At 36.3% G+C, this 22,679-nt stretch overlaps 1 protein-coding gene across 2 annotated transcripts in view; it reads left to right on the top strand.

Moving 5' to 3' along the window:
• The window catches only part of LOC149075772 (nephrin-like), a 182,660-nt gene that overhangs the window by 127,408 nt on the left and 32,573 nt on the right, over positions 1-22,679 (top strand). Inside the window, exons 8-11 of one of the 2 annotated variants that reach the window (XM_089243282.1) lie at positions 1,214-1,350; positions 14,213-14,366; positions 15,912-15,970; positions 19,948-20,188. In XM_089243282.1, coding sequence (XP_089099408.1) covers positions 1,214-1,350; positions 14,213-14,366; positions 15,912-15,970; positions 19,948-20,188 — 591 coding nt within the window. Of the gene's footprint in view, positions 1-1,201; positions 1,351-14,212; positions 14,367-15,911; positions 15,971-19,947; positions 20,189-22,679 lie in introns of both variants that reach the window. The other variant, XM_089243283.1, reaches the window with a different exon arrangement.

The raw sequence follows: 22,679 nt of genomic DNA, 5'->3' as shown, positions 1-22,679 counted from the left end.
TATTGCAAGGAATTGATTGACTTTTTGGAATTTGACCATTTTGCGTATACATACTGAAGTTGATCTTTACAATCACTGCACAGTGTAAATATAGATATGTTTTTTGTTTGTTTTTGTTACTCCCTTTTTTTGGTAAATGTTGTTGCATGAATATATTTCAAACTATATATATATTGATAAAAAAAAGGGGGGAAATGGAAATATATATGTAGTACCGATTACATTAATAAGGTAGAATGCAAATGTACACATAACTTGATATTAACTAATTCATTGTGCTGCACTATATTAAAATTAAAAACAAATTAAACATTATTTTAGTAATAACCAAAATAAAAAAAACCCTTGAAAATGAATGTGCCATGTTCCAACAGACAATAGATTATTTTTTGTAGATCTTCTGGAAGGAAATTGTAGCCCCTCAGGGTTACAGAGTGAATGTTCCTAATCTACGCTATTTATACGTGTTTTTATTTTTGTCTTTTCGTACCAGCTTTTTATTTTGTAGCAGTTTGTACTTGTGTTTTTGTCAAAAAAAAAGAAAAAAGTGGTGAAAAAATATTTCAGAATTTGTAGAAGAAATAATTCCAGAAAACTCATAAAAACAACAAGAAATTTTAGAATTTATGAAATTAAGAATTGATACTAAATTATTAATACGAGCAATAATTTAAAAAATATTGAAAGTCTCTAAAGCTTCTAATAACTTACACTGAGAGCGTGGCTTTACCAAGCGTGGGATCCGATATGACCACCTGTCGCACAAACCCCCAATGGTGGCTGTGATCTGTTCCAATGCTGAGATAACCAAGTACCGATTAAAATTGAATTTATACTCACGAAAAAGATCTGGGCTTCAATGAAAACCAATCCTATCTAAAATGCTAGAATTGGCCCCAAGGTACTGAAGCTGATTGGTTGTTACGGTTTACCGCACAATCTCGATCATTCCTATTGGCAACTTCATTGATGCATCCCATGACTAATCTGGCTAAATACGGAGCTGTTCCCGTTTCTCGCTCAAGAAATAATGCGGTAACGGTAACATTTTTAAAACATGACCAAAAACTCATCATTTAATCATTTTTTTTTTACAGCGGCGTTTTTTCCTTGTGTTTATACATTTAGAAAAGCTGAAATATTTGTTTAGGTGTAGGTCGTGTGGTTTAGAAACAATGATATTTTCTTCTTCCTCGTGCGGACCCTTTTCCAGATCCTCCTCAGCCGCCATCGATTATGGGGTACGAGGACGGCACATCGCTTCACGTCGGGGAGCTGCAGACTTTCACCTGCACATCACTCGGTGGGAACCCACCAGCAACGCTCAAATGGTATAAAGGAGATAGAGAGGTGAGATTTTGATAGAAAATAGAAAACACCGTTTTTTACATAGCATAAACGCATACCTAATTTAATCATATTTGATACGGGATGTCTCAATAGATACATACGTAGCGTCATAATTCTACAGATTCCGATAGGGATAATCGAGACTAGCATTTTGATATGCAACTGAGCACAGCGTACGTAGTATATAGATTATCATGGTCATTATTACCGTATTTTCCTGCATTTGCCGGCATGCTGGGGCGCACAGCAAAGAAGACCAGCATGTAAGGATTACTCAAATTTTTTGGCATGCCGGGAAGTTCCAGTTACAAATTACGAGAAATTCTAAAATATCTTTATTCTAAAAATCCATTGGATTGACTGAATGCATTCTGTGATCCTCATTAAACATCGTTTTCCTCGTCATACCAGACCTAACATTAAGAAAGCTCGTGCCCCTCGGGTTTTACGGCCTACCGGTTAATGCCGCGGAATACGGTATATTGTAGAGTGATATTTAATGATTTCCCCAGTTACATATCAAAATAATTGTTTCGATGAAATCCATCGGAATTTATAGAATTTTGAAGGTTCGTGTGTTAATTAGGACATATTTTACTTTTGAGTGATTTCTAAAGTACTCATTATTCATTATTTTTCATATGAATGGATAACTGCCAGATTTCGAGGATTTTCCCGGGGGTTCCCGAATCAGTACTTCACTTCCCAGACTGTGGTCGAAATCCCGAATTTCGACCACAATTGAAAAGAATGTCCACTTTTTGTTGGGGGTGAAGGGGTATACTCAAAGAATTTACCCTTGTTGTCTTCCCCCCCCCAAAAAAAATGGCGTGATGACACATACATGAAGCACACATACATGACACATACATGAAGCACACATACATGACACATACATGAAGCCTATTACGCTAAGTGCAGAAGGATTGTTTCATTTCGGTAAAGACAATTTTTTGCCAAGCAGTCTGATCACAACCATCAAATACCCAAGCACACATTGTTTTTAAACTCAAAATTTGATTCTAATGAAAGGTGAGTTATGCATTCTACATATGCAAGGGAATTACGCGCCAACTTCCCACATTGAGTGTTATCAACATGCACTTTTCTCCCGAGAGAACATAATAATAAAAAAAATACGCAAGAAAAGAAAAGTGAAAGTTGACATTATGAGTGTCCGGAGCAAGAGATAAAAAGTCAGCCGTTTCTACAGTCATCGTCAGTTCGGCCTCTCCACAGTTGAATCAGCGAGATCACTGGGCCTGAGTAAATAAATCACCCGTTTAGTGTTTCTGTTCCAGTTTTTTTTTTTTTTTGGCATGATGGCGATTTTCGAATACGTGATTTTTATTTCAATATAGCTATGAAAAGTCACTGTTAGTATTAACTGGCGGCTATGCAGCAATTAGTAATTGCTAGCACGATATCACGATGCCATTTTAAAAATCTCTTTCACATTTGTGTGGGTACAGTTTTGTGCAGAATTCCGATACGACTGAATATTTCCCTGATTCCCCCCCCCCCCCATCACTGCACTCTCCAAAGTTGGCAAGTATGCAAATGATATACAAGGAGCTAACATCCCTTACCGCAAATTACAGGCGAACCGTTGATCCTAGATGCATATTTCTAATTACGAAAAGGTATCAGAATACAGTGTAGAACTCAGATGCGTCATTCATAGCGCAAGGATTTGCACAGTTATTGAAATAAAAACTTAAATTTTTATATGAACACCCTATGTTCAAAACCGAATTAGAAAGTTGTTGTCCTGTCCCTCTTTAGGCCAAATAAAAGTCCTACGTTTCCAAGTGCAATATTCGCAATTTTCGAACAAGTGAGAAAACTTAGAAAAGAACACGATCAACTTACGGACAACGCCACTTTCTCGCATTTTGGCAGTTTTTTCCCAATTTTTCTCCAATTTTTGAATTCAAATACGAAATACGTCAGCGAATATTGCACTTACAAACGTGGATTTTGTTTTTTGCTCCCATCCAATGCGGTTTTCAAGCACAGGCGTTCGTATAATTTTTTATATCAATAACTCTACAACTTGCAATATGAATGATGTGTCGGATATCTACATGTTATTTGGATACTTTTTCTAATTGGAAGTATGCCTCTATGCCATCATTCGTCAAAGGTGCAGTCTACTGATCCAATGTATATGCGTATTTATGAATTGGCATCATCATCATCGTGTCCCATCATACTTTAACGTCTATCTTCGCCTATGAGGAGCATGGCTAACCAGTAATTTGCGACGAAAGTAGTTAGCCAAGTACCGTGTATTGTGTGTGACTAAAGATTCGTAGTGGTAGCCCAGGTCCATAAGATACCGTACTCTCCTAAAAAGAGTTATAACGAAGTACTTCAGTCAAAAGAATAGTAATAATCAAGTCTTCATGCAAAATATCAAACATGTGTGGGAGCAACAATTAGGAGTGGGAGATGATGCTGATCTTGAACAATACGTACAAAACATGCATACAGCAATTACTAAAACATGTCAATCATCTACAATAAAAAGAATAAACAAACTCAATGGTGGAGCAGCAATTTGCAAATACAAAGAAGTAAAGTACGCGTCCTGCGTAGAAAATATCAAAAGATTAAAAACATAGCAGAGAGAAACCGATTTCTGCTTCTCTATAAAGCAGAACACAACAAATACAAGAAACTAAAAATAATTCTTTTAAAAAATACGTCGGAAATATAACCAAAAATAATCTGTATTCTCAAGGATATGGAATACTGATGAACAAGAAACCGTTACCTAGGACATATAAGAAGGCGGTGCTACAGCATAGAGGATCTTATTGACGAGCTGAATTTCAGTACTTCATAAACCAAACGGAAAATCAGAATGAAATTCCTCAGACAGATTCTGTAGAAGACTCTGAACGGTGTAAACCCATCGGAGTGCAAGAAATCGATATAATCTTCAACGATATAGGAAAAGACACAGCACTAGATCCAGACGGCATTACTAAATCAATATGGAAATTATTATACAGGAAAAAACCTGATCTCATTATTTCATTATTTAACAATATCGTACAGATAGGAATATTTCCACAAGTATGGGAAGAAGGAAAAGCTGTATATATCCCAAACATAAACATAGGCCAGGAAAAAGTTTTTAATTTTAGGCCTATTTGCCTCTTAACAGATATCGGAAAAGATATTTGAGAAATGGAAAGGTAACTGGTTAGAATTTTTACATACAGAAGAACGGAATATTTCAGCAGAATCAATATGGGTTCCGAAAAGGAAAAATCTATTGACGTCCTCCAAAATGTCAAAGATATAGTCAAAAGTAACTTCAGGCCAGATCGAACGTTTGTCTGATATCACTTGATATAACTAATGCATTCAATGCATTGAAAATATAACTCTTCTTAAACTCATTATATCAAGGATTGACATTCCAGCAATATATCAAAAGAATCCTCTATAGTTATCTGAATCTAACCATCTACAGTCCACCGTTCTGCCAACTGAGCTATCGACTCTATAGTTATCTGGCGGACAGATCTATCGCTAATGATAATGGGAAAATACATAAATACAACACTGGAGTGCCTGAGGGGTAGGTCCTAGGGCCGACATTATGGAATTTGGCTATCAACGAACTCTTAAAAATCAACCCGGGAAAGAATGTCAACATACAGGCCTTTGCCGATGATATTTTGATAATGGTCTCTGCAGCAGTGCCCAAACAGTTTACAAAAATGGCAAGACATATGCTCATGAAAACTCAAGAATGAACTGACATCTTTGGACTAAAATTCAACAAAGAAAAGTGCGTCTTTTGATTTGTAAAGAAAAAGGGGAAATTAAAAGCTTCCAATTGGTCAATTTTCCCCTTGTATACAAAACAAGATTTAAATACATGGGAGTAATACTGAACCGGAATTTCACATGGAGTGATCATCTGCACTATATCAAAGAAAAAACATCTTCATCACATCACGAATTGAAAAGAAACTCGCGGGAAACATGGGGTACGAGGCCGGAAGTTTTAAAGAAGATTTATTTGGAGGCCATAGAAAAGAAAATAATATATGATTACGAGTATGGTTTGAAGACAAAACAACACATAATAACAAACTAAAAATTCAAATGCAAAGGCAATTCTTGTTATACGTAACGAAATGCTATTCGACGGTTTCGTACGAGGCGTTGCTCACACTAGCAGGAATATCTCCAATCAATATTACTCTGAAAAGTCGAATAAGATGGTATAACATCAGTAAATTGAAAGAGTACACAGTTTGAAGAACAAACTATAATGCACTCTCAAATACCATAGCCAGACTGCTCTAATATTCCACTATGGAATAGAATCAAGATTTAATGGGACGAAAATGCTGAGGACAATAACACACGTTCCTTTATATACAGATGGCTCCAAAATGTTAAGCAGAGTGGGCTGGGCATACACGTACTATCATGAAAACAAAAAAAGATTGGAAAAAATTTACCGATTTTCAGACAATAGCACCGTCTTTTTGGCAGAGTTATTAGAAATATATAATGTGGCAAAACATTTCCTTGCAAATAAAATATATGAAGTCCACATCTTTACAGATTCAAAATCAAATTTATGTGCAATCGGTAATCCAAATTACAGAAATAACAGAGTGCTCATAATGCAGAAGATCTTTAAAAAATTTAATACAAAACTACAATGGGTTAAAGCACACCAAAAAAACATTAAAAATTACTATACTCATGCAAGAGCAAAACAAGCCACGCAAAAGGATGAAGTAGACATCAACAACAAATATACAAAATCATATTTACGACAAGTTATCAAGAAAGACATCCGCAAAGAATGCCACGAATATTTGGATGATAGCAACAAAGGAAGGATCACATATGCTATCTTCCCTAAGATTAGTACCGCAAGAATTCAAGGAGACTTTTATATAAATCAATTACTCACACAACATGGTGCCACAGGAATTGCTCAAGATAGGTTTCATGGAAAGTCCCCCATGTGCATTTCCTGCAACAAAGATAGTGGCACCACCCAACATCTTATATATCAATGCGAATATTGGGGAAGCCAGAGAAAGAAGATGAACTTCACAAGCACTAACATTCCAATTACGGCACTGATTAAAAACCAAGAAACAAGAACTCTTCTTTCTGGTATAATGGACTTGGCAGTGCAAATGTACTTAGGAACATAGTGAAATGTTCCCGAGAGAAACAAATGGATTTCAAAGTGGTAATTAATAAATATTTATAAAGGTATATAAAAAGGAAAAAGTTATAGGATATGTTCAGCCAAATGAAGATATATATATATATATATAAATGGCTCAGGATAACGTGTAAGTATTATCAGTATACACGCATATAGTATTATGATGATAACAATGCGCATATAGCAACTGTTGTGTGAATAGTGACAAGTAACATGTTAAAATTTTGTTCCTTTTCATTTTAATATTTGAATATATTCATGTTATTATTTGGAACTTGTTTGCGTCAGTATGTTCCAGTCGATGTTCCATAATATGAATGAATCATATACTGAACATTTGGGAGACTGATAAAACGCATGTACATTAACGTATATTTATTAAAGTAATAATGACGTCTTAATGTAATAACCTCGGGAGCATCAAATTCCTGCTTGCGTGATGTTAATGGTGCTGCCCGAGGTATAATGTAAGCTGTAATAATAGTAGTAATATTTTGCTCTGTTATTTTAATTGTAATGCAATGTAAATTGTCTTGTAAGGTAAATTGTTAACCTCGGACCAATGGTGCTCCGGATATAGAATGTATATTAATATATTAACATATGTAATTTTATTTTGAATTGAGAAAATGAATGCTCCCTCCGGGAAACCCCCGTATGGCGAATCATGTTCACCGGGTCGGGGGTAAGTAACTCATAAGATACTCTCCTAAAGTTCCAAAAGATGTTTAGAGGTGTCGCGTGTTCGATACCCGATTCGTCCTGGTTAGAAACTTGATTAGGAAAACCTGGTTAGAAAAAAGATTGGTACAGGAAAGTCCCACACCGAGGGGTTAGCGCACCAGCCTTTCGGTGCGTATAAACAGAGTCGAAATGTCAAACCTTGCCGTTCAAAACTGGCAATAAATTGTACGTTCATGTCTAATTAGCCCTCGTGTGCCGAAAATGATAAAAATGATCAAATTAAAGAATTTAATCGAATGAGAAAACTCAATTTACGTGTGAAGTGGTATATTTCTTAATCAGCTATACATGTGCTTGAGTTCTGTAGTCAGTCACCTGTGCTTCTCGATGTCAATAAACCTCTATCAATTTCTACGATGCGTTTCTCGAAGAAACCCGGGATAGTATCTTCACGGATCATCGAGAAATAGCGCATGTTCTGCAGCGTGAGAGCAGCGTGATTTTGAACCGACGCGTCACCACTGTCCATAAGCTCCGACAGAGCCTTGAGAACTCTTTTCTTGCCATGAATGACGGCGCACCATTTTGGTAATAGGGACATTTGATACACGGCGTGACAAGCAGCTCCTTTGACCTCTCTTGTCTTGCTGTTGAAGAACTTCAGCAGGTTCGGCACGATACCTCGGTCGGCAAATTCCTGCCTGTTATGCTTGTATTTGCTGCAGTTCGCTATGGCAAAGCAGAGGTAGTACCGAAGCCTTTTACATCGAGTACCCGTCAATCCGGACAAATGATCGACTATCCGGAAATCGGTAATGATCGGAACGTTATCAGGGTCTTTAGCAAGTTCGGATATAATAGCGCAGAGAGGCGTGAGGATGCTCGTGTATTTCGAAGATAGGTGATAGACAACTAGTTGAAGACCACGGACCAGACTGCGCAAGTAAACGGAAGTATCCTTCGAATTCGTTAGAAGAGTATACAGACTCCAAGCTGTGGTACTGATGACAGAATTGTCTTCGTTCTGCAAGTGGGACCACACCAGTCGGGTGGCATCAAGTTTTTCTATTATCGCCATACTATCCGGTTCTTTTGAAGCTTCGGCTATTGCTTTGTTCAAGTTTTTGATCAGAGGTGGGTGTGTTGTGCTGAGCAATCCTACCGCGGTGTCAATGAAACCATTTTTCCTTGCCATGACCATACACTGGCGCTGCTTGATGGCAACCGAGAGGCAACCGACGATGTGGACTTGAACCTCTAGTGACTGAGATAGAATAAGCTGAGCGAGCAACTGCACCGTGTTCTGCGAGTGTAGTATATTTACGTTGGTTCGACTCTTGGCGCATTTCCAAAGCGCACCTGTGATGGAAGCCATAAGCCGAGCATCAGTGTGATATTCGGAAGCGCTCAAGATGTTACACAGCCTTTCGACGTAGCCCTTGGCACCGAAAAACTCTCGCGAGTGAAAATCCTCAGCGCACCTGAAAATCGTTTGCGCAGAAGCTTGCATCAGTCTTTGGTGCTCAGAGAACAAATGCTTCCGAATCTCATGCAGCATGTGCGATTGCCTGATATCAACTCGTATTGCTTGTTCCTCGGCGCATCTTTGTAACAAGGTCATGAAAGAAATCAGAAGCTCCGTATGTTGACTAGAGAGGATATTATAACTCAACTTCAATGTTCCCGCATTCCAGAATATCATCCTGTTCTTTTCATCTTCGCAGACAGTATACAAAGCCGCACAAGCCATTGTAGCTGCTTCCAAGTAGTCCATCTCCTCTTTTTTCAGGGTATCCGGAGTTTTGTTTCGAACTTTCTTCGGTATGTCTATCATATTGGTGAGTAGTTGCACGCCACTACATTTCCGGATTATCTGCCAAGCCCTTCGGAAAACCGCCGTCTGCGCTATAGCCTGCGCCGCTTCACTTCTGACCCGGACGATTGGCCGCCATAGGAGAGACACCATTGTCTCTAAGCCACCGTAGTAAACAATTTCGTACCTTATCGCTTTCGATAACGCGAGATCCTTCAAGCAGCGTAACGAAGCGATTTGGACTTGGCAATCGTCACTCTCTAGAACGTTCATCATAAGATTGATGCTATTGTTGTCTTTCAAAGCCTGTATCATGACCGGGTTCTCGAGTCCGCAGCACTTTATGAGATCGAGCGTGACCTTTACTAGCGTCCAGGAGCTTCTATTCAGGTAAGAAGAGAGTTTCCTCATCTGCCAATAATCCGCTGACGTCTCGAAGGCAGTGATTCCTCCGGTTTGCTCGAAGATATCTACGTAGTCATCCTCTACATCTTCGCTTAAATCGGGTTCGTTGCCAGTAGTTGTGTCAGTTTTGTAGTAAACCTCTCGGAGGGCCTCGGCTTGTTTCAGTCGAGCATAAATACCTGTTTTGCTGGTATAACGTGGGTCCATGATTCAGATTGCTTTCTCCGAATGTTCAATGTAATGTGATGATGCGTTTGAGACCCCCCGGATGCCGATGTTCATGCACGTATCAAACTGCTTCCTTCTGACGATTACCAATTGATTATGCTCGGAATTTTATTTTTGCACTGTTTTCGTTCTTTGTTGAGGAAATACCAATTATTGGCTGTAGGAGATTTTTATGAATAGGTAACCTAACTGAATCAATAATAGATCAAAATAAGTTCTAAGCCACATCTTCCCACATGATATGGAATCATATTTCATGTTTTTCCACTTTTTATTTTCAACCCCGTAATATCCCTTACATACAGGGGCGTCTCGATCTTACTTCCCGGCCGGGTGTAAAGGCTTACGTGCCGCCTCCTACAAACAGCCCTGGTGGAAGGTAGCCAAGGATCTTGCATAGGACACCCTGGAATTAAACTAATTTTTTTCAGAAAAAAGTCGTACACCATTGTTTAATGAGAAAATGTTCGGCTTTTGAAGAAACTGCCCGTTTTATCAAAGGTGTCGGTCTCGGTATTACGGTCCCAAGCCTTTCGACTGTTCCTTCAAGTTTTTTTCAAAAATTTCGTCGACAGACGATGGCTCAAAAGCGTGATGTCATAAAAAAATTTTTACTATTGGAAATTTAAAAAAAATTTCGTGTCTGACGAAAGCTCCAGGTGCCGCCCAGTTTGCACCGCACCCCTTTCACTCTCGCCTAAGTCACCCCTGCGTGCACACGTTGTTGGGCTTAGGTATTTTGAAGTATAAAGGAGGTGTAATTACTTTATGATTACCAGAGGACATCGCGAGTGTATGGTAACTGGTTGTTTTAAATATGACGTAGATTTACGAGTCGAAATTCAATTTCATGCTCACCATTGTAAGCAGTTTTTCCTACAACTTCACAGAGGTATAATACTAAAGAAATAGTTGAAGTAAATGCAAAGCATTTCTCTCCGACTCATTATTGATCCAAATTTTAATTTATGTCAGAACTTTTGTAGAGTAACATAAATAAATTTTTCAAATACCAAGCACATTTGTGATTGGTACTTCTAAGCACAGTCAGTATATGGCGAGGTGTATATTGTATGTGAACAATGGTGGATTATTTTTTATTTTATTTTTAGAACTAATAAATCAAATCTCTCGATATAACGATGCTCTGTGGACTAAGCGAAAATCATAGAAAAATCTTTGTAGGGATTATGGTTGTATCGGGAGACAGACAACCATAATCATAGTACATTACCAGATTTATGCTGTTCTTGATATATTTTCCAAATCCAAGTTGCTAGTACCACCGTTGTGGTATTGATGTTCAGTACCTGTGAAAGTGTTTTTGCTACTACTAAACCACACATGTACCTCGTCAACATTCTTCTCCAGAACTTCTAACAAATTGATACATGTTGGAATGTGCGTGTCCGTGTTGTGAACCTAACGTGAAGCTTGTTTCGGTGTAATGTTTGTTATAGTGCTGCCATCTACCACATATTTTTCGAACTATGAGTGAAGTGTAATGTTTGAAGATTTCATCGTTGTAGGCCTGTTGCTCCCTGCGGCGAGACTTTTTAATGGGGACATAGGCTTGCGTTCGCACCGTTTTTGTGTTTTTGCTGCATCACGCTTTTGTACACCTCACAATGTGTTTCCTGACAAATGTAAGAAACAAATTATGGTAAAATGGATAAATATTCCTACAACTGTTTTATTCAACAGCTTTGAAATGGTACATCTGATTTTTATTGTAAGCGTACAGTTTTGACGGAACTTTAAGGTACCACGTTCGTTATTAAACGAACCAATTTTTATTTTACAAAAAAAGTTATTTTCAGGCTTCAATTACAACTTATATATAAACTGACCTACTGAAAATTTACATGCTAATAATTTCATTTTTTTCATAATGTGGGAGAAAAAGGGTTAAAACACTAACAAAATTATGGTTCAACATGATTCATTGATTCTACATTTTACCATTACGCTGCTACACGTTTCCTTGAATTCCGTGTTACAAGTTTATCAGTAAACGTGCGCATTTGAGACATGCAAACAAACAGCAGGAACGTCTCCTTCTGGAGAAGGACCTAATGTCCCTTTAACCTGCTGGGATTTATGTTCTACAGCAGCGACAAAGACATTCATTGAGAACGACCGTGAAAACCTTATCAAGTGTAAGAAAGATGAAATTTTGGTTTAAACTGCTGAACAGAACTTGCTACACGCAAAATTCTTCCGAGGAGTTTCTAACGAACTTGTACATGCCATAAAGTGTTTTATACCGCAATGCCCTGACGTAAACATGACTGTTTTTACGTGTATGCGTTAAGTATTGTAAAAGTACTATGAGTTACCTTTAAAATTAAGAAGAGACAATTCGGCAGTATATTGCAGAGGTTTCCAACGTAAAGGCTCCAGCGGAATTTGGAATCCTCATAATGACTAACATTATGAGGCTGTTACACGCAAAAATTTTGGTTATTCCTCTGACATACTGGTTATTCCCCTAGATCAGTGTTTCTCAACCACCAGTGCAGGGCCCAGGGCACTAGTGTGACTAGTGTCACACTAGTGCCGTGGGCCCTGCACTGGTGGTTGAGAGCCGTGTGAGTGTGATTCGCAGTTTCATTTTCCCATTAATTTCTCGTTAGTTGTGTGTGCATGATTGGACCTTTCACTTACGCAAAATAGATTTACCGGGCCGCGAGCTTCCAAAGGTTGAGAACCACTGCCATAGATAGTTTCACCAGCGTCATGATCCCCGAATAAAATGATACGCTGGGACATCAGTTTCTTCAAATTCACATACGTATTCTCATAAAACATAATACCATATATTACTATTGGAGAAGCCCTAGGCAGATACGGTCCCCCGGATCGTGCCAGGATGGAGTCCCATGCTTTAAGACAATCCTGGGAGTCTCGTAAATTCTACGATTCAAAAATCCTCACTCCTACCGGACGAAAGTTTTCCAAAAATACATCTGTTTTACGACCAGAAGAAACGTGAAATGACATTAATGATGTCTTGCCCGTTGTGTGTATGCAGTTGAAACCAGGTTCAGGTTTAAAAGTTCAATGGAAAAAAAACTTCGGAAAATCGCTCAAATCAATAAAACGTGAAATGACACAAGGTAAAATGATAGTCAGTTTTGAGCTGAAGAACACATTATTCTATGGACTGGCGAATGTTTTGTTGCTTGCCGTGCAACAAAACTTGCATCACGTGAACGTGATGTGATGTTACATGACAAGCAGTCGTGTGTTATTTGGTGTGTGAAGTCTCAAAATTTTCAGTGAGCTCACTCAATTACAATGATTGTAACATCTGAAAAATTTCTCTCATGCTTTGTTATTAATATAGAGAATAATTTGAAGAAAGCATGTTGCAGTGCAAAAATGGTTTTCTTGAAATCTTTCCATTTTTCAAATACTGACAGCCTCTGATTGCAAATTTCGGACTGGAAGAGTAAAACAACCGGAATCAATAACTATACCAAGTTGTTTGGTCATCCAAATGATCTGAAATTTTCGAATCGACCACGCTGCAGTGATACCTCGGCTAATGAACATAACTCTTTCTGAATTCACGTTCGTTAGCCGAAACGTGATTTCCCCATTGGTTACTATGAAAAATCCTTAAATTCGTTTTAGGTACTGTCCAGAATTTAAAGGTAAGTTCTTTTGAACGCCACGTAGCCTGTAAAATATACAAAAACTGAACGGAGGCTAAAATCAACAGCTTCTAAATTGGGTGAATGAGAATTTACAGAAATATGTAGATACTACTCTATCTCAGAATTACTGAAGATGAGAGTAATTCTGTGATAGAGTAGTAACTGTGATGATGATTTGTGTGAAAATTCAGTTCAAAACCTGGCTTTGTTTGGTTAGCTTGTGTATCGATATATACAAAATGTTCGTAAGCCGAGGCAGAAAAAATCACGACAAGAAAAACCTTCGTCGGCCAAAAAATACATAAGCCGAGGTATTCGTTAGCCGAGATATCATTGTATTTCGTCAAAACTTGAAATAAAAAACTGCTGCACTCTCTAGTATCAGCAACATAATTTTTTTTTTTTCGAAAACTATCTGGGTTCCGCAATTTTTAAGGATTGCACGACGTTTTATTCCGCGGAAGACCGAAACAGCTCTCCTGAAACCCTAGGATCCCCTCCTCTTGGAATCCCAAAAACGGCTCTCCCTTGAAATCCCAGGGTTCCAACACCATTTGGAAATCTTGGGTGAATTGCATTTAAATACAGGGTGTTTCAAAATTCACGCACATAACAGTTTATGGATGTTTTTCTAAAGTGAATATTAACTGTAAAACAGAAAATAACTGATTAAACTTATGCATTGAAACATTACTTTCAATAAAAGTTTAAAACATCCTTGAAGTTAATATAAATGTTGAAAATTCTGGCCTTTTTCACGGAGAAATAGGCACATTTGTTTTAACTGATTGTTCGAGACTTAAAAAAATTCTATTTATTATCTGAGATTTCTCTGGTATTAAATTTCAGATCAGTGCTCCCACAACAATGACAGGGAGCGGCGTGTCCAGCGAACTGGTGATCCGTGTAGAAGCGAGCGACAACGGTGTATTGTACAGGTGCGAGGCCAACAACACTGCCACTGATATGCCTTTGGTCACTTTTGTCAAACCCGTTGTATTTTGTGAGTATGGCAACGAGTGTGGATAACGCTGTGTCTTTCTCTTTAGTGTCTCGTGATCAAATCAAAAACTGAGTAAGAAGTTCAGAGCACGTGCAACTGAACCGAAAAGTGGTGAAATATAAATTGATTTCTATCTGTTTTCATACCACCTGATCCCATAAGAAAATTATTTCTTGAGAAAATCTATAATTTCAGCAATTATCATCGTATACTAATGATCAGCTTCATTTGGCTAAAGTAGTTTGGTCATGAAAACCATATGCGTATACACAATTTCCGCTGAAAATTCAGTCACTAGCGCATATAGGGGATCGACGAAGAATTACTTGAGATAAAAAGGTTTTCGATCAACCCTGTATCAGAAAACCTACAACTGACTTTCACCTTAGAAAGAAGAAGTTTTTGAATTTCTGTAATTTAACGTTTTCTAACTAAATGCTTTACTTGATGTTTCCAATGTTGGTATGGATTTTCATGACAACTGCCCGTAAAAGATTTTTCAAAATTATAATTTTCATAGCACGTTTTTTTTTTAAGAAGTGGAAATTTAATCGAATTGTAAGAAACCTGCAGAAAATTTGACAACGTAAAAGTCCCACATTAAATTGTAATTTTAAATGAAACTATTTGATATCTGATGAGGTGTAACCATTTGAAGGAAATTATTTTTAAGCACGCATGCGAGATATATATCACCTTCATTTTTCACAATTTGGTTGGCAACTACAGTATATAGAGTAACTTTTGTTTAAATAAAGTTGAATACCATGAAAATTCAGAAAGTATAGGTGCTAGATTGAGCTGTATTGAAGTTAAGTCCTGAAAGTAGCTGCATATATTAAGGGATTTCCACAAAGTGATATTCCATCTCTGTAACTGGAGTGTTGAGATGTGCAAATAAAATCTGCAAGTCCCCGACAGGGTTGTAGGCGCAACCAACCCCTTAATGATATCTTCTTTCTTTGTCTGTGTCTTGCACCGGCGTTCATGGTGCTACGGGTACCGTTTCAACGACATTCATCGTTTTTTTACTGCGCTGATCTCATTTTGCAATACATAAAAGTGAGGGATGCTATTCGGATTTTTGCAAAAGTTACTGCTGTGACCGCAATCACGACAGCAGCAGTTTTGTTTTGAAGTCGAGCGCATACTCGGAAACACCTATATCTCGAAAATGATTTTGCGGCCACCAGGTATTTCTAGGTCGGCGAAGTTATTTTAAGATCACCCTATGTATATATCACGGTCCAGTCTTGTGCCTAGAGGCCGACCACTTCCCACATTTCTCAGAATGCAAGCCCTGATCGATTCGCGAAATGGCCTATTAGTTGCTACTCACTTGATGAAAGGGTTGGCTTCGGACATGGACACATTTGCAAAAAGGGAAAAAAATGTGAACAAAAATAAAGCACGATTCTGATGCCATGGTATTCTCAAATATTTGATAACTGTTTGCTATATTAAATACATGATAATTTTAAACTTTTAAATATAATCTCTTGAAATTGTTTCCACTGGTAATTTTTTCTCTCTTTTTTTTCCCAGTTCCACCATCAAACGTAACAGTAACAATCAAACCATGCGATCCTAAATCTGGAGATGACGTGAGTATTATTGATAATAACTTCCTACGCTATGTAACACCGTCCTTGTCACGTTAGTTGGCAAATATACAAGGTTCACGATACATCTTCGAGGAAAAATACAGGATTTATATAAGGTGGATATAGATATTAAAAATAAGGACATCACCAGTTTTCACCAAAATAATCGGCCATTATTACTTTACTGCCAAAAAGAACCAAAAAAAAAAAAATAATAATAATAACGAGGTTGACAAAAACCTCATACTCGGTTATAAAATCTTTGCTCCAGAGGTGTACATACGTGTACCTTACTCAAATAATCCTAGCAAAGATATCGGCATAAATTACTAATTAATGAATTAATTAGTTTTTAACGGACATTTTCACACACAATAAACACAAATCAATAAGTAAAATAGTTTTCGATAGTCTGTGTGATGAGGATAACCACAAAATTTTCAGTTTCGGTATAATCAAATTAGACTGTATGCACGTTTATTTCAAAAAAATTAGAACTTCTGAGAAATTTCTATTAAGTTTCATCGAGACTTCAGCGGTTTTGTAATATCTGATGATTGTGCCTGATGTGGTCCTATGAAGAGATTGTGGTGTCGTGCTAAAATATAAAGCTGATCAATTGAAAACCAACTGCTACTGGCTCTGCAACACAGAATATGATATTCATATTTGATTGAGGTCGAATCCAGATCTGTGCTAGAGACTTATCAGTTCAATGTCGCGATTCAGTAAAGGGCAAACTTTCTTAGGAACGGAAAAAACGGACATTGACTCATAATTGGAATTTTTATGCTTGGAAATAAAGAGGGGGATATGTTGTATATTTTGAAAAATAGCCACGGTTTCATTGCGAATGAGACAATGGTTTAACATTTACAATTGTGAAAAAATTAATAAGTATAATTTAATAACTATATTCATATTTGTTGCACATGTGTTCCGTTTCCCTTTTTCAACAAATATGAATATAGTTATTAAACTATACATTTATTTATTTGAAAATAAGTATATGAAATGAAAGTATATAAAACGAATTTCTTCTATTTAAATTCACACAATTATATTTTCCAAAGCATAAAAGAAATACTCTCTTAAATTAATTTTTTTCTTAAAATACTGAAATTGAAAAGTAATTTCTATACCACTATTTTGAAATTCGCAGCTGTCCTGATAGAGCCTCTAAGAGGGCCGTATTGTGCCTATCACTACATGGGTGCATAAAATCCGTCGTCAAGACTAAGAATGGACACAGTACAATGTATATTTACGATATCAGCACGCGTTTTCTAATACTGGTTAAGTGAATACACGTGATTTAGAGTTTGCAGTAATGTCCAGTTTTTTTCCATCCGTGATGCGAAAATGGAAATCTTCTAGGTTTACATAGCTAATCAGGAAACACATACAACACTTATTAAGGTGACATAAAACACTTATTAACAATAAAAGTTGTAAATTTGCATGAATATATTCACGCCATAGTCCGTTTCAAGTCAGATGTTACACCTTTTTTCAAACAGCTTTCAGGATGTTCTTGTTCATTGAAAATGCCAATAATAGCCATGCCGTAAATTTGACCTTTCTAACTTTCTAATTTCTGGCACGTTAGAGTTTACTGTGGAAAAATCCCTCTACGGTCTCACCCAGGCATACAATTATTACTACTGACTTTTTGCTAAAAACGATCAATAAGAGGAGTTAAGAAATACTGTACTATTTAGCGTATCGAAGGATGGAAGTAATCGGTAATTATGCGGCCGACGATAACGGAAGCAGTAATTTTCTTATCACGATGCTGAAGATTGCAGACATAATTGGCCAAGATTGCGTGATGATCTTAGGTTCATTAGCTCAAGAGTTTCTCATCATCGTCACATATTACTTTAAAGAAAACATTTCGAAAAACTTTAACCGCGTAATTAAATAATTTCTTTTCATATTTTCAAAAACCTCACCATACTTTTTTTGAATTTTCGAACAAGAAAATTTCCTTCATAATTTTAACGTCACCAAGTTAATTAGCTTTTAATTATCCAATTGATCTACGAGAAATTCCATTAAAAAATATAGCACTTGACCTAGCATTAGCTATCCTTAGTTTAATGTTGGTTATGCAAACAAACACAATAATTATCTTTCCTTATACAAATACAAATACAAATACAACGCCACAACAGGCAAAATGCCCAACGAGGTGGCTGATAAAAAAGATGCCCATAAAAATATGGTTGTCATATGTTTCAAAAATACAGCAACCCAATTAAAATGCAATTAACAAATTTTCCTAATACAGATAAAGTAAATCTTTGTTTTTTGAATATTGAAAAAAAAAATACCGTGATTTGGGCTACTTTGTACCTAGAAGGGTAACTTAACACCTACGCTATAAAAAAGATCCAACGTTGCATAGTGGCCTTTCTAATTTGGATACCATTTGCTAAACATATTTGTGCTGCTTGATTTTACCTGAAATTATTGTCAAAGTTGCACATTGTACGACTTACAGTAATTAGGTAGTAAATGCTGTTTATTTATACAAGGTGATTACTTAACTCCCCTTGCCACATTTTACTCACAAACCGTTGATCCAAGAGGCAAACAGTATCCATATTAAGTTGGATGAAAATTTTTATGCATAAATGATGCATCCGAGTTCGTTCTACACGTCATGATATTGCACACAAGGGGGTTTATAGTTATTTCAATAAACTTTTATAGTGGCACTCTGTACTCAAAACCCCAATGTTTCTAAGCGCAATATTCATTGAGATATTTGATTTGAAAAAGCGAAGGAAAGTTGAGAAAAAAGAGCCAATGGACAACCCTTCTTTCCCTTATTTATGTTGTTCTTACCCAAATGACGCGTCATTTGGATGATTTTTCTGATTGGAAATACGCCTCTAGGATAAACGGTTTGTCAATAAAATGCGGCAAGGAGAATCAAGTAATCATCCTGTATGTAGAGTCTAATTGTCTTCCCATAAATTTGTACTTCACTGATTGTTTATCATCACAGACTCGATTGTAATTTGTTGGTAATGTTCTGAGCAAAACTCGGACTACTTTGCACTACCCAAAAAGTCGTTACTCCCTTTATTACTAAAGTAGTTTTTTACTCAGTTTTAGGCTCAGTATCAATCCTAATACACAATCAAAATGAATTTTTCCTCTTTTTCTTTCTTTCCCTACTTTCTCCCTGAGCGAAAAATAACACATGGGGTGAGCGTGAAAAAAGAGTCTAAAAAATCGTCTCTTATCTATAACTCATCTATTCTACTTTTTCCTTTTATATATTTTGCTGCCAAAGCCTGAAGTTGGCCACATCGTAACTGGATGGCTCAGTTCACCCGGCCAATGTCCGAGGGATCTTAGAGATCCGTATATAGGGCCCGGCAAACGCATAGTGAAAGCCCTAATTTCAGACATTGGGCGGGCCAACTTGGCCAGTCAGTTCACAAAGTGGGCTGCTTCGGCAGTAACATATTTTTTTTCTTTCTCCCTGTTTCCTTTTTCCAACATGCGGATAGGTTAGCGCAAGGTTACCAGATTTATCGCCGATTCATTAAATAAAGATAATCCAAATGTCTTGCCAAAACCTTGAAGTGATCAAATGAGTTGCACTTTTTTTTGTGAATTTCGATCTTTTTTTTTAAGACGGAAAAAATATTCATTTTCGTCAATAGGTAGGTGCGAAATTACCTGTTCCAATAGGTTATTTTGCAACAGTTATAAAATAATTCATAAAAATAAAAAAATAAAAATTGTGTTGGCAACAGACCTGCTTTCACAAATAATTTTATAATATAGCAAGTTCGCTACGAAAAATCATTTTACATACTTTTCATGAGTTGTGTGAATGTGTTTTTCCCAATAAACTCTCAAAAACGATGCAAAGTAGTCCCGTGTTACGGCATTTGATTTGCTTTAAAATAATGATTATTGCAAGAATGTACAGTTACTGAATTCACTAACCGTAGGTGACTTTGGAATGCTTATCGACGAGCAGCAACCCTCTGGCTAGGATATCTTGGAAGAAGAACGGTCATTACATCAGGGACCACGTCGAGGAGACCATGAGCGCCGAAAATGGAGGCATAGCGACGAGAAGTACTCTGAAGTTCAAGGTGACATCTGTCGACGACAAGACCATCTTCGAATGTAAGGCCAAGAGCGACGATCTTCCGGCAGTGTCTTCTAACGCCACGCTCAGAGTCAGGCGTAAGATGTCCGTTCCTTCTATGTACCCTTCCTTGATTTGTTGTTTGTGATGTTTCAACATGGATTCGTCATCGCTTTCTGATGATATACCTTGGGCTTATCGAATAATCGATAATTTTGATTGAATATGCCTTCGCTAAATTGAAAAATTCACTAAATTCTCAAGTTCGAAACATTTAATGAATTCGTGAGTTTGAAATGATCATAAAATTCTAGAACTATAGAAACAATCATTAAATTCTAGAACTAGAAACAATCATTAAATTCTAGAACTAGAAACAATCATTGAATTCTAGAACTAGAAACAATCATTAAATTCTAGAACTAGAAACAATCATTAAATTCTAGAACTAGAAACAATCATTAAATTCTAGAACTAGAAACAATCATTGAATTCTAGAACTAGAAACAATCATTAAATTCTAGAACTAGAAACAATCATTAAATTCTAGAACTAGAAACAATCATTAAATTCTAGAACTAGAAACAATCATTAAATTCTAGAACTAGAAACAATCATTAAATTCTAGAACTAGAAACAATCATTAAATTCTAGAACTAGAAACAATCATTAAATTCTAGAACTAGAACCAATCATTAAATCCTGATGCTAGAAACAATCATTAAATCCTGATGCTAGAAACAAACATTCAACTTCTGAAGCTGGAAACAAACATTCAGCTTCTGGTGCTGGAAACAATAATTAACTTCTGAAGCTGGAAACAATCATTAAATTCTTCAGTTTGAAACAATCACTAATTTTTGATGCTAGATACAAGCATCAAATCCTGAAGCTAGAAACGATAATTAAATTCTGGAGCTAGAAATAATTGTTGAATTTTTAAGCTTCAAACAATTTTTAAATTTAGGATATTTAAAAAGTCATATAATTCTGAGCTTGAAACATACCCTAAATTCTGCAGCTTGGGAAATTCACCAAATTTGGAAGCTTGAAACGATCATTAAATTCTACAGATTGAAACGATAATTAAAATTTGAATCTGAAAAATATATTCACTAAATTAAAAGCCTTAAATTTTCACTAAATAAAGAAACCTTAAATTTTCACTAAATAAAGAAACCTTAAATTTTCACTAAATAAAGAAACCTTAAATTTTCATTAAATATAAGGAAGCCTTAAATTTTCTTTAAATAAGGAAGGCTGATATATCCAGTAACTTAAGAAGCTTGAAACATTCATTAACTTCTGGAGCTTGGAACATTCAGTAACTAACGAAACTTGCAACGATCATCAAGCTCTGCAGCTTTCAAGTATTAAATAAATTCTGATGCTTGAAGTATTCACTAAATGCCGAAGTTCAAAACATTCAGTTAATATGCTGCAGATTGAAATAAACAGTGTATCATACAGTTTGCTTTGTCAATCCAACAGTGGCTCCAACAAGAGATCCAACATTCTTTCAATCATACAGTGGCTTTTTTATTCCTCTTCGACACTCTCTCTCCGTGATTCTCAAATAAAAGCAATGAAGTACCGTAAACACCGCGGGCAACTTTGGCCCATTTTTTTCAAAATCTCAGTCACTTCATGATATAAAATCCAATACTATCGCTACTTCTAAGTTGTGGTAAACATTTTTTATCAATAATAATGTCTTACATTTCAAAAATGGGAATAAAAACATTCTTTGTTTAACTCAAGCCAATTAAGGGAGTTTTTTAGCGCACGCTAATTTTCCAAAAAAACAGATTTTTCTCGAATTTCTTAATTTTTAAATACTATGAAATTTTCTGCTTCTAACTACGTTCAAGTTTATGTTCTACCCGTATTAGAAATATATTTTTAAATGTTTTAATATGAACTGCTGGCAAGCACTATGCATGCTCAAAACTGAGTTTTTTGTTAGATAAGGAAACTTTTTCGGACACCATTCATTCAAATATCTTGACCTTTTGTGTGTGTACCTCAACATTACGGTGTTACATGCTTTAACTCGAAGATTTATTATTAAACGTGTTTAATAAATTTCTATGGTACAAAACACTGGAAAATTTTGTTTTTTTTTGAAAAAGTTGCATATTGTTGAAGTTAGAATTCGAGAAAAAAAATAACCAACAATTAAAATCCTAAGCACTCGTGTTGTCGTAAAATTGTATAAAAATATTTATAGTATTTGAAATAAAAAATTGGTTGCCTGAAGTTGATAGAAAAATTTTAAATGCTCTTTAAAGGAAGGAGATTTTTCCCATAGGAAAGCATGGGGATCCAAGATCGTGCACTAACCCCTTAAAAAAATTTAAAAAATTTTGGCCAATGTTATCCCTACGCTATTTGCTCTTAATGTTATCCTTGTATGGGGGTAACTTTGGCTCATTTCATTTTTTCCGTCTTTTTTTTTTGAGAGAGAGAGAAAAAATATTTTATTTGTGGGAATAAAATACATACAATGAGAGACATAACAGAAACAACACGACACATAAACAACACACAAACTGAATACAAGGGTATGATCTCCAATGATTCCTCTAG

Source organism: Pholcus phalangioides, unplaced genomic scaffold (assembly GCF_987345545.1).
Source record: "Pholcus phalangioides strain wild (caught in Gottingen) unplaced genomic scaffold, Ppha-v1.0 ptg000015l_1, whole genome shotgun sequence".
Lineage (NCBI taxonomy): Eukaryota > Metazoa > Arthropoda > Arachnida > Araneae > Pholcidae > Pholcus > Pholcus phalangioides.
Note: the sequence above shows the minus strand (reverse complement) of the source record. Positions and strands in the feature narration are given on the sequence as shown.